General features: G+C 45.0%; 1 protein-coding gene across 7 annotated transcripts in view; it reads right to left on the minus strand.

Annotated features, from left to right (window-relative positions):
* DACH2 (dachshund family transcription factor 2) overlaps positions 1 to 12,744 on the minus strand; it is a 653,893-nt gene that overhangs the window by 345,727 nt on the left and 295,422 nt on the right. For 3 of the 7 annotated variants that reach the window (XM_073598116.1, XM_073598115.1, XM_073598118.1), the window contains exon 3: positions 8,398 to 8,511. The exons of the other annotated variants lie outside the window; for them this stretch is intronic. In XM_073598116.1, coding sequence (XP_073454217.1) covers positions 8,398 to 8,511 — 114 coding nt within the window. The remainder of the gene's footprint in view (positions 1 to 8,397; positions 8,512 to 12,744) is intronic. 7 annotated transcript variants of the gene reach the window in all.

A 12,744-nucleotide genomic window follows, 5' to 3' on the forward strand; every position in this document is an offset into this window, starting at 1 on the left:
GGGTCAGTGATGGCTGCGTTTGGCGGGCACAGGTGGCTGCGTTTTGGCACAGGTGGCTGAGTTTGGCGGGCACAAGTGGCTGCGTTTTGGCACAGGTGGCTGAGTTTGGCGGGCACAAGTGGCTGCGTTTGGGCACAAGTGGCTGCGTTTGGGCACAGGTGGCTGTGTTTGGGCACAGGTGGCTGCGTTTGGGCACAGGTGGCTGCGTTTTGGCACAGGTGGCTGAGTTTGGCGGGCACAAGTGGCTGCGTTTGGGCACAAGTGGCTGCGTTTGGGCACAGTGGCTGCGTTTGGGCACAAGTGGCTGCGTTTGGGCACAGGTGGCTGCGTTTGGGCACAGTGGCTGCGTTTGGGCACAGTGGCTGCGTTTGGGCACAAGTGGCTGCGTTTGGGCACAGGTGGCTGCGTTTGGGCACAGGTGGCTGCGTTTGATGGGCACAAGTGGCTGCGTTTGGGCACAGGTGGCTGCGTTTGATGGGCACAAGTGGCTGCGTTTGACGGGCACAAGTGGCTGCGTTTGACGGGGGAGGTTCAGTATTTTTCAGTTTGTTTGCGCCCCCCAAAAAAATTTTGAGCACCAGCTGCCACTGGTCAGCACAGAGACAGTACAGGGAACTTCACAGGGCTGTTTGTCATCTGTGGTTTCTATCCCTTTTGACCTCCCAGCAGCAGTGTGTGTGAATCTCTGTACCTTGTAGTGCACCGGATTAGTGCACTTTTTAGGGAGTGAGGTTATTTTTAATTCAAAGCGGAGTTCCAGTCAATTTTTTGTTTATTAGAAGTCAGCAGCTACAAAAAAAGTGCATGTTCTGACTTTTAATAAAAAGACACTCACCTGTCCCACAATCCAGCGACGTGGCCACCCAAACCCTCCCTTCTCTCCTCCGCCTGTCCACAGCGCTGGCAATACTACTGTGGGCATCCGGCTGTGACAGCTTGCAGCTTCACAGCCGGGTGCGCATGTCTCACTGCGCTGTCCTGCATAGCCGGGCAATCTTTTGGGAACTGTGATGTGTCCCAGAAGATTGCAGGGTGGAAGGGCCACCTAGGCGGCCCAAGCGGAAGTGGGAGCTCGTCGGTAATCGTGATGCATCGCGGAATCGAATCGAATCGAATCGTTGACCAGATAATCGTAATCGAATCGAATCGTGAGACCAGTGAAGATGCGCAGCCCTAATAGTTACTGGTGTCCAAGCCTGTCCATGATATGGCAGTTCTTAGAGTCGTCAAGTGGACAGTCTTTATCAATCCCTAACATAGGTCTACTATTGCATCTCATCGTGATTCTAAGAACATCAACTACTTAACCACTTCCCGACCGCCGCACGACTATATAAGTCCTAAGTTTGAAGGGGTATATCGTTGTTATGGCAGCAGCTAGCTGCCATAACCCCGGTATCCCCGTTTTCGTGCGGCGGCCGGCTTTCAGATAAAAGTGGTCCCTGCGGCGGATTCGCCGCGAGATCACTTTTATCGGTGGCGGGAGAGGGCCCCCCCCCTCCCGCCGCGATCCGGTGCCCTCCGCCGCTTACCGGAGCCGTCGGTAGCGGCGGAGGCGATCGCGTCCTCTGCCGTTGTGTGTCAGGAGATGAGTGAGGCCAAGATGGCGCTCACTCGTCTCCAAGATACTGCTGGGCGGAAGCGACGTCAAAACGTCACTTCCGTCCACGCCTCTTAAAGGCATATTTTTTCAAATGTCATTTTTTTTTCATTTTATTGCATTTTAGTGTAAATATGAGATCTGAGGTCTTTTTATTGAAGAGGTCCTGCCATGCTTTTTTCTATTACAAGGGATGTTTACATTCCTTGTAATAGGAATAAAAGTTCTAAGTAATTTTCTAGCAGAAAAACCTGTTTTAAACATGTAAACACCTAAAATCCAAAACGAGGCTGGTCCTTAAGTGGTTAAATCCTGAGGAAGGGGGAGGCCTCGAAACGCATTGGTGGGATTTGATGTTCTTAACCATAAAATGTTTCAAAAATACCTCTAAGTGATATGAACGTTTGTACTAGGCACTCCTCAATACCCACTTCATAGTTTATTGGCCGCCAAGGCATTTTCATTGGACAGGAGGATGTTGGATGGGCCTTAAACTGGCTGTATATTTACTATTTTGGAAACATTTGATCATGATGCATTGTTGTGTAGGGATCCTGTCTTAAGCTGGAGGGTCCCTAGTCAAAGTTTAGTGTTTGCAGCAAGGCTGTAGCCAACCTAAGCTTTGTTCATATTATCTGGTATCATTTGTGTTTCTTCTAAGGTACTGGGATGTAACCCACAACCAGGGTACTTCTTCTAAGACCTACAAAATGGCTTGCTTCTTGGGAAAGTTCTTCAGTAGATAAAGTGTGAAGATACCAAGTATTGGATTACGAATATTTATTCTTCCTTGGTCAACCACTGAGGGGTCTAGGCCAAAAATGCAGACTGAAGAAGGCGATAAATATTTGGAGAGCTTCCAGAAGGCTACTGGCTTACCAAGCTCCTTCTGGTGAGGATGTGAGTTTAGCTAGGTCCAGTCTTGCCAGAGGAGAACATGAGTGTGGAAAGGTCCTGGACTCCCAAGTCCCTTTGCTTTAGAAGGAAGCCAGAGTCAAGGCTCAAAGAACCTGAACTGGCCCGTGTTAGGGCCTGGAGAGTCAGGAAGGTGGTTACTCAAAGGGAGCACCTTCAGAGGAGGCCGTCATGTGGAAGAATGTCCGCAAGGGCTTACGGGAATCTGCTACAGGACAGATATTGCATGGAGACATCTCTTGGCTCTTTAGCGTACCTGTAATTGCTATACATGGCCAAGGAACCTGAACTGGCCTATGTTAGGGCCTGGACAGTCAGGAAGGTGGTTACTCAAAAGGAGCACCTTCAGAGGAGGCCATTATGTGGAAGAATGTCCACAAGGGCTTACGGGAATTTGCTACAGGACAGACATTGCATGGAGACATCTCTTGGCTCTTTAGAGTACCTGCAATTGCTTTACATGGCCAAGGAACCTAAACTGGCCTATGTTAGGGCCTGGAGAGTCAGGAAGGTGGTTATTCTAAAGGAGCACCTTTCGAGGAGGTTGTTATGTGAAAAAATGTCCATGAGGGCTTACAGAAAGCTTCTCTCGAATGGACATTACATAGAGACATAAATCTTTTGGCTCTTTAGAGTACCTGTGATTGCTTTACATGGCCAAGGAACCTTAACTGGCCTGTGTTAGCGCCTGGGGAGTCAGGAAGGTGGTTACTCAAGGGGAGCCCCTTCAGAAGAGGCTGTAATGTGGAAGAATGTCCACGAGGGCTTACAGGAAGCTTTTGCCAGATGGACATTGCATGGAGATATCATCTCTTGGCTCTTTAGGGTACCTGTGATTGCTTCACATGGGGAATATGAATCAGTTCCTACTGAGAGGCTGCTACTGCAGTAACTAAATCTACTTGTAGAGGCACTTAAAGAATCCACTGTCATCGGGAGGCTGTTAATCAAGAATTAAGGGCCACCAATTAGTTGTCCTTCAAGGGATCCAATTATGTCTGGGGGGGGTCTTTAGAACCATCATTGACTTTGCTACTACTTCTAAGAAGGCCTGATACATTTTTGCTGATTTGGGTATCCTGTACTCCTAACCCATTCTTGCTAGACAATACATTTTGGAAAAGACGACTGGAGGCTTTGAAGTCTTCTTGATTGTCACTACTGGGGGATCAGTAAGTGTCTGGATGCAGCTACAGGTTAAGGTACAAGCAGGGAAATCAGGAGAACCCATAAAAATCCAGCAGCTCCTTTGGGGGTCATTACTACAGTCTCAAAAGTTTTTGCACTGAAACTGAATGCCCAATGCATTAGCAACAAAAGAAAAAGGTTAATCTGGTCAACGGACTACATTTTTTGCCAGGGTAAACTGTCCCATTTTATTGAAAGCAATTATTTACTTTCAATTTCTGCAAGATACCATCCTTTCATCAAAATGATTGCTATATTGAGCGACTGCTTTGTAAAGACGGCCACATGTTACATTGTGATTGTATAACCTCCTTTAGATGAACCAACGGGGAGGAACAAGGACCTTCTGACTTGGTAAAACTCAAGAGATTGTTAAGGTGGGCCCTCAAATGCCATTGTTATTGGCAAACCCAAATACAGACTGCACAGAGACTGTAAAATCAGATTGTGTGTAACTAGCTTCATACATTAGCCCTAAGGCTATGTTTCCACTATTGCGTCACGTGATTTACACTGCGACTTCGCTATGCGATTTGTGATGCAATATCATGCGACCGGTGAAAACCATGTGAGAACAAGTCGCACCGATGTCGGAACAAAGTAGTGCAAAAACCTTTTTTGGAGTCGCTGCGACTTGAGTCGCACCAATTACAACGGGGACCATTGAAATACATGGGTTTTGACTTGCCATGCAACTTCACATGTGTCAAGTTGCACAACAACTCGCAGTAGTGGAAACAGAGCCTTAAGCTGGCCATAGATGAACAGGGTGTGAGAGTGCTGACTTCTAACAGCCAACTGCTAGGCCCAAACACTATCACATGACAGAGGGGGCAACCTCACTGCTCACTTTAGGTTCAGATCCCAACACCCCGAATTTTACGCTTTTTACAGACACAGTCAATTTGTCCCTAATATAAGTCCCCTTTTTTTTTTTAATTAGCAAAATTTTACAGTGAAGAAAAAAAAAATGGTGAAAAGAATTGAAAAATAAAGCAAATGCCAAATTTGATGGCGATAGTTCAATAATCTAATTTTATGTAAAAAAAAAAAATAAAAAGAAGAAAAAAAAAAGGCTATTCATTTGGTCATTTAAATCTTTTTTTGAAGGTGGGTTGAAGAGTAAATTATCGAAGGATCGAAGGTATTAATTTTATTTTTTTTTAGATTTTATAATCTTCAATGTGGTTGCAGCATGTGTACTATAAACTTTAAAAACATTTTTAGAACATGCAAAAAAAAAAAAAAAAAAAACAGAATCTTGATTTTTATTACAATTGTAATATATATCAAACAACATAAACACGTGTAACATCATCAATATAAAATATTCGACAAATCTAAAAATTGTGATTAAATAATTTTAAAAAAGCGTCAAAGTCATGTATGTGAATTAGGACTCTACCAAAATTCCTGTCCAGGTGGGTCGAGTGTCTAGGGCCCTAGTTCCCAACCTGAGGCCGCTTAGTAGTGTGGCCCCTTTGCAGACCCCAACAGTCACAGAAACATAGAAGGGCGAGTGTTCTATCGAGTCTACCCAATTTTCCATATATATATATATATATGTGGCCCTTTAGTATTTGCGATGTGGCCCTTTGCAGACCCCAGCAGTCTTAGAAGTACAAAAAAAATACAAGTGGTCCATCGAGTTTGCCCAATTTTGTTATACATTTAGTCTAAGTATAGAATAGATCTGTTTGCCACAGATGTGTTTGAATCTACTGTACTTACTGTTAACTGGCTCACTAACTTTGCTAGAAGTCTATTCCAAGCACCAGCTACTCTTTTGGTAAAATAATACTTTCACCTAAAGGTTAGTTGATGTTAAGACTTTACCTCTACATCCAGGGGCCCTGGTGCCCAACTTGCAGCCCTTTGGCACTTGCTGTGTCGCCTTTTGCAGATCCCAGCAGTGATATAAAGAGTGATGGCAGACAAATAACCAAGTGTCCCATCAATTCTGCCCAATTTTTTTATATATATATATATATATATATATATATATATATATATATATATATATTTTGTTTTTTTACTTTTTTAGTCTAAAGGATAGGTTTAGGTTTGTCAGCTTACTGTTGACTGACTCACTACCTCTGAGGGAAGCCTATTCCACAAATCAACTCCAGATAGTCCAAGCGCCTAGGGCCCTGGTGCCCAACCTGCAGCCCTTTAGTACTTGCTGTGTGGCCTTTTACAGACCCCAGCAGTCTGTCCAGATAAACCAAGTGTCTACGGCCCTGGTGTCCAACCTGCAGCCCTTTAGTACTTGCTGTTTGGCCTTTTACAGACGCCAGCAGTCTGTCCAGATAAACCAAGTGTCTACGGCCCTGGTGTCCAACCCGCAGCCCTTTAGTACTTACTGTGTGGCCTTTTACAGACCCCAGCAGTCTGTCCAGATAAACCAAGTGTCTACGGCCCTGGTGTCCAACCTGCAGCCCTTTAGTACTTGCTGTTTGGCCTTTTACAGACGCCAGCAGTCTGTCCAGATAAACCAAGTGTCTACGCCCATGGTGTCCAACCTGCAGCCCTTCATTACTTGCTGTTTGGCCTTTTACAGACCCCAGGAGTCTGTCCAGATAAACCAAGTGTCTATGGCCCTGGTGTCCAACCCGCAGCCCTTTAGTACTTGCTGCGTGGCCTTTTACAGACCTCAGGAGTCTGTCCAGATAAACCAAGTGTGTACAGCCCTGGTGTCCAACCCACAGCCCTTTAGTACTTGCTGTTTGGCCTTTTACAGACCCCAGGAGTCTGTCCAGATAAACCAAGTGTCTACAGCCCTGGTGTCCAATCCGCAGCCCTTTAGTACTTGCTGTGTGGCCTTTTACAGACCCCAGGAGTCTGTCCAGATAAACCAAGTGTCTACAGCCCTGGTGTCCAATCCGCAGCCCTTTAGTACTTGCTGTGTGGCCTTTTACAGACCCCAGGAGTCTGTCCAGATAAACCAAGTGTCTACAGCCCTGGTGTCCAACCTGCAGCCCTTTAGTACTCGCTGTGTGGCCTTTTACAGACCCCAGGAGTCTGTCCAGATAAACCAAGTGTCTACAGTCCTGGTGTCCAATCCGCAGCCCTTTAGTACTTGCTGTGTGGCCGTTTACAGACCTCAGCAGTCTGTCCAGATAAACCAAGTGTCTATGGCCCTGGTGTCCAACCTGCAGCCCTGTAGTACTTGCTCTGTGGCCTTTTACAGACCCCAGTAGTCTGTCCAGATAAACCAAGTGTCTATGGCCCTGGTGTCCAACCCGCAGCCCTTTAGTACTTGCTGTGTGGCCTTTTACAGACCTCAGGAGTCTGTCCAGATAAACCAAGTGTGTACAGCCCTGGTGTCCAACCCACAGCCCTTTAGTACTTGCTGTTTGGCCTTTTACAGACCCCAGGAGTCTGTCCAGATAAACCAAGTGTCTACAGCCCTGGTGTCCAATCCGCAGCCCTTTAGTACTTGCTGTGTGGCCTTTTACAGACCCCAGGAGTCTGTCCAGATAAACCAAGTGTCTACAGCCCTGGTGTCCAATCCGCAGCCCTTTAGTACTTGCTGTGTGGCCTTTTACAGACCCCAGGAGTCTGTCCAGATAAACCAAGTGTCTACAGCCCTGGTGTCCAACCTGCAGCCCTTTAGTACTCGCTGTGTGGCCTTTTACAGACCCCAGGAGTCTGTCCAGATAAACCAAGTGTCTACAGTCCTGGTGTCCAATCCGCAGCCCTTTAGTACTTGCTGTGTGGCCGTTTACAGACCTCAGCAGTCTGTCCAGATAAACCAAGTGTCTATGGCCCTGGTGTCCAACCTGCAGCCCTGTAGTACTTGCTCTGTGGCCTTTTACAGACCCCAGTAGTCTGCCCAGATAAATCAAGTGTCTACAGCCCTGGTGTCCAACCTGCAGCCCTTTAGTACTAGCTGTGTGGCCTTTTGCAGACCCCAGCAACCAGTAGTAGCAGTCATTTGTACTGACAGAGATGTTGGGTGGTTTCATGTAGCGTGTCCCCAGTCTCTGACGTGTTTTTAGTCTCGAAACCCTCCCCGTTTCAGGCCTGTAGTCCCTTGTCATCTCTTCCAGTATGTCTGAAGTCTCCGATAGTCTTCTGTCACGTACTGTATATTATGCGTGTCCCGTGGAAAGCTGTCAGGGCCACAGTTGACAACTGCTGGTCTAGGGGGCATTAAAAGAATTAAAAAACATGAAATTTTCATTAAAATTTAATCTCTGGGGGGAGCAGTTCTGGGGCACTCAAAGGATACGAGTGGGGGGGGGGGACCCGTTTAAATTTTGCACAGGGACTTTCTACGACTCCTCTAATAGAGATCAAGCACTTTGTAAACTTTTTCTCCAGCGCTTTGACATCCCAACCGTCTCAAAGCGCCGCAAACGTCTTCAGCAATCAAGAGTAAATGTGTCTGGGGAGTGCCGGGTCTAAGGGCCGCGTCGCAAGTGCTCTCCCGCTAGATCCATCGGAGGGTAAAATGTGTCATTTATGCATCGGCTCACAGAGAGAGAGGAGAACGACGCCGTTCCCTGTGAAGTTAATCTAATAATAGAGTGGAAAGCAATGATTACCGTTTCATGCGCACCAGCTATTTGTAGCAGTGGTTGGCCTAATTCCGCGGGCCGCGCTTGTCAGAGCGCGGGGATTAACAAGTGTTTAGCTGACTACCTATTGGGAGACATGAAGAAATTGTTTAATGAGATATAAACTCTTACATTTCCTTTCCGGAGACAGACAGTGTGCTGAGTCGGCTTCTACAGGATCAGCGCAAAAGACGTGGTAAATCAAGGCTCGGTTTTCAGCAAACTTCCCCCGTTCTCTATGGAGACCTGAACACAAACATGCACACACATGTAAGCGGCATGACACAACCACAAAAGGGCCACAGACCCGCAGGGGGTCTCGCTTAGAACACTTCCACCCTCTGGCCCTTCGGCCACTAACTGTTCATACATTTGCTTAAAATCTCACTTTTATACAAAGGCTCAGCCATGGGGTAAGATAAGAAAAGAAAAGGGTATACAGATCTGTACGGCATGTAATGCGATCACACAGCTGGAAAATGAGGGGGATAAATAAGAGGATAGTTAGAACTGCCGCCTCCAACTCCTGAGCCTGTGAACTGTTCTACCATCTACATCCCTGTGCCGTCAGTTTCTTGTGTAACAGCCTGTCTCAACATTTCTAACATTGAAGAACCCTTCAATTACCTTTCCAGGATCAGGGGACCCCCGATAATAATTCATATAGCTACAGATCATTATACAAAGAAAGGCTGCGCTGCTGTGAATAAGTGAGTGTGGTCAAAAACCATTTAAATGACCATAACATATACATACACAAATTACCATAAATACGTGACATATAGGATTACTTTTTTTGTATATGTGCAATCAGACATCAAATATGTTGAACAAGGTCCATACAAAAACGTTCCTTTTTTTAAAAAAATGTCTTTCACCAGTAAAAGAATGAAAAGGCATCAATAATATTGATATAAAACACCACTCTTCTGTTGATGTGAAGCATGCACTGTTGTCACCCTGGAGAATGTGATAATAGGGAAATTCCTCCACCAAACAAAACGATCTGCCCCTTACCAGATATATAGATCTCTTGTTTAAGGAGATCGTATATGCAGGTGGCTGTGTCCCCCAGCCACTGGGTCTTTATCAAAATTAAGGCTCCTAGGGTCTCTACTCAGGGGGTCCGCTGGATGTTAAGCTGGCACTCAAATCCCAAGAATGAAAGAAAAAGCTCCATAGCGTAATACTGACATTTATTGGTAAAAAAATCATAAAGAAATGCACTTACAATGTTGTAGAATTAAAATCGCGTGTGCACACAAACAATGCCGGCCGGCTCACAGCTGCTGCCCGTCGCTTCCGGGATCAGCGGTGGATGGTGGTGACGTCAGCACGTCACTCCTCCCTACGCCGTTTCGACAAACTTGTCGTGGACCCCAGGAAGACGACAAGTTTGTTGAAACGGCGTAGGGAGGAGCGACGTGCTGACGTCACCACCATCCACCGCTGATCCCGGAAGCGACGGGCAGCAGCTGTGAGCCGGCCGGCATTGTTTGTGTACACACGCGATTTTAATTCTACAACATTGTAAGTGCATTTCTTTATGATTTTTTTACCAATAAATGTCAGTATTACGCTATGGAGCTTTTTCTTTCATTCTTGGGATTTGAGTGCCAGCTTAACATCCAGCGGACCCCCTGAGTAGAGACCCTAGGAGCCTTAATTTTGATAAAGACCCAGTGGCTGGGGGACACAGCCACCTGCATATACGATCTCCTTAAACAAGAGGTCTATATATCTGGTAAGGGGCAGATCGTTTTGTTTGGTGGAGGAATTTCCCTATTATCACATTCTCCAGGGTGACAACAGTGCATGCTTCACATCAACAGAAGAGTGGTGTTTTATATCAATATTATTGATGCCTTTTCATTCTTTTACTGGTGAAAGACATTTTTTTTAAAAAAGGAACGTTTTTGTATGGACCTTGTTCAACATATTTGATGTCTGATTGCACATATACAAAAAAAGTAATCCTATTTATGGTAATTTGTGTATGTATATGTTATGGTCATTTAAATGGTTTTTGACCACACTCACTTATTCACAGCAGCGCAGCCTTTCTTTGTATAATATTTTGGAATGGAGGTTGTCTCACTTTTAGGGTTGCAGCAGCACTAACACTTTTTTGAGTCTTTCACAGACACGGGTTTTTTTTTGGTTTTTGGTTTACTGAACACTGTAAGGGATAGCGCAGTATATATCTTTTGGTTTTGAATAGCTACAGATCACCCTACATTAATATGATGGTCAGTGGGAAGAATATTCCTTACATTGGTGATCAGTGGGAAGAATATTCCTTACATTGGTGATCAGTGGGACGAATGTCCCTTACATTGGTGATCAGTGAGAAGAATGCTCCTTACATTGGTGATCAGTGAGAAGAATGTTCCTTACATTGGTGATCAGTGGGAAGAATGTCCCTTACATTGGTGATCAGTGGGAAGAATGTTCCTTACATTGGTGATCAGTGGGAAGAATGTTCCTTACATTGGTGATCAGTGGGAAGAATGTTCCTTACATTGGTGATCAGTGAGAAGAATGTTCCTTACATTGGTGATCAGTGAGAAGAATGTTCCTTACATTGGTGATCAGTGAGAAGAATGTTCCTTACATTGGTGATCAGTGAGAAGAATGTTCCTTACATTGGTGATCAGTGAGAAGAATGTTCCTTACATTGGTGATCAGTGAGAAGAATGTTCCTTACATTGGTGATCAGTGGGAAGAATGTTCCTTACATTGGTGATCAGTGAGAAGAATGTTCCTTACATTGGTGATCAGTGGGAAGAATGTTCCTTACATTGGGGGTCAGTGGGAAGAATGTTCCTTACATTGGGGGTCAGTGGGAAGAATGTTCCTTACATTGGTAATCAGTGAGAAGAATGCTCCTTACATTGGTGATCAGTGGGAAGAATGTTCCTTACATTGGGGGTCAGTGGGAAGTATGTCCCTTACATTGGGGGTCAGTGGAAAGAATGTCCCTTACATTGGGGGTCAGTGGGAAGAATGGGGGTAAGTGGAAAGAATGTCCCTTATATTGGGGGTCAGTGGAAAGAATATCCCTTACACTGGGGGTCAGTGGGAAGAATGTCCCTTACATTGGTGATCAGTGGGTAGAATGTCCCTTACATTGGGGGGTCAGTGGGAAGAATGCTCCTTACATTGGGGGTGGGAAGAATGTCCCTTACATTGGGGGTCAGTGGAAAGAATGTCCCTTACATTGGGGGTCAGTGGAAAGAATGTCCCCTACATTGGGGGTCAGTGGAAAGAATGTCCCTTAAATTGGTGATCAGTGGAAAGAATGTCCCTTAAATTGGTGATCAGTGGGAAGAATGTCCCCTACATTGGGTTACATTGGGGGTCAGTGGGAAGAATGTCCCCTACATTGGGTTACATTGGGGGTCAGTGGGAAGAATGTCCCCTACATTGGGTTACATTGGGGGTCAGTGGGAAGAATGCTCCTTCCATTGGTGATCAGTGGGAAGAATGAGCTATAGGTATTAATTGCCATAAAAAAATCTGGGGCCAGGTTTTGGAACCCAGCACTAATTAAAAGCATGTGTCCTGGTGACTATACATGGCCTACTAATGGGGTCATATCTACAGCGACTGGTCCATGTGGTCCAAGGAGGCAATAAAGACCTTTTCTAATTTCTCAAAATGCCCATTGGCTTTATTACAAAGGCTCTATTTTCTTGACTTTTGGCTGAGCCCCACCCCTAGGATTTACCCCTGCCCGCCCATCTGTATAATTAATGCTTCATTATCATCAAATGATTGGAAGTTCGTTTCAGGGTTGGACATGGACCCAAAGTCGTGGAAGTCAGGTCTGTAGTAAGAGTGAAGTTGGGATCAGAGGGGCACAAAGAAGAGGGTTTTCTAGCTAACTGCAAACACCTCATACCAGCCCCTTACTGGGCGCCCTTCTAATGTTATAGCTTGTGATTGGCTGACAGGTTCACGTACAGGTTTGTGTTTTGATACCAATGACAGATTGAAGGTTCATAAAAAAAAATAAAAATAAATAAAAACTGTATGCAACAATAGCCATGAGACCGGCTCCAAAACCATGTAAAGGGTTAACCATTTGTAAGTAAATATACCATATTTATTATATGCAAATGTGTAAGTAAATAGCATTCCCAGGATAAAGACAATTGTAAAGAATATCTAAACATTTAAGACCAAAATCTTCACAACCCAAGTGGAACCATTCCTCACCACCACCTTCCTGAACAGCATTATACAAATTATAATCATTAACATGCTGGGACCCCTATGAGGTTAATTTGCTAAAGAAATAGAGACTGTTCACATCAGATAGTGAATGGTAAAGAAGGTGAATTTGTGTTAACTTTTAAAAAAAAAAAGGTGGAGGAGAAATTAAAAAAAAAAAAAAAAAAAAATCAAGATTTTTGCTGGCACGTGATTGAGTATTACTACAGCTTCATTGTATTCGGCAACATTCCCTTTGTAATG

Source organism: Aquarana catesbeiana, linkage group LG09, assembly GCF_042186555.1.
Source record: "Aquarana catesbeiana isolate 2022-GZ linkage group LG09, ASM4218655v1, whole genome shotgun sequence".
NCBI lineage: Eukaryota > Metazoa > Chordata > Amphibia > Anura > Ranidae > Aquarana > Aquarana catesbeiana.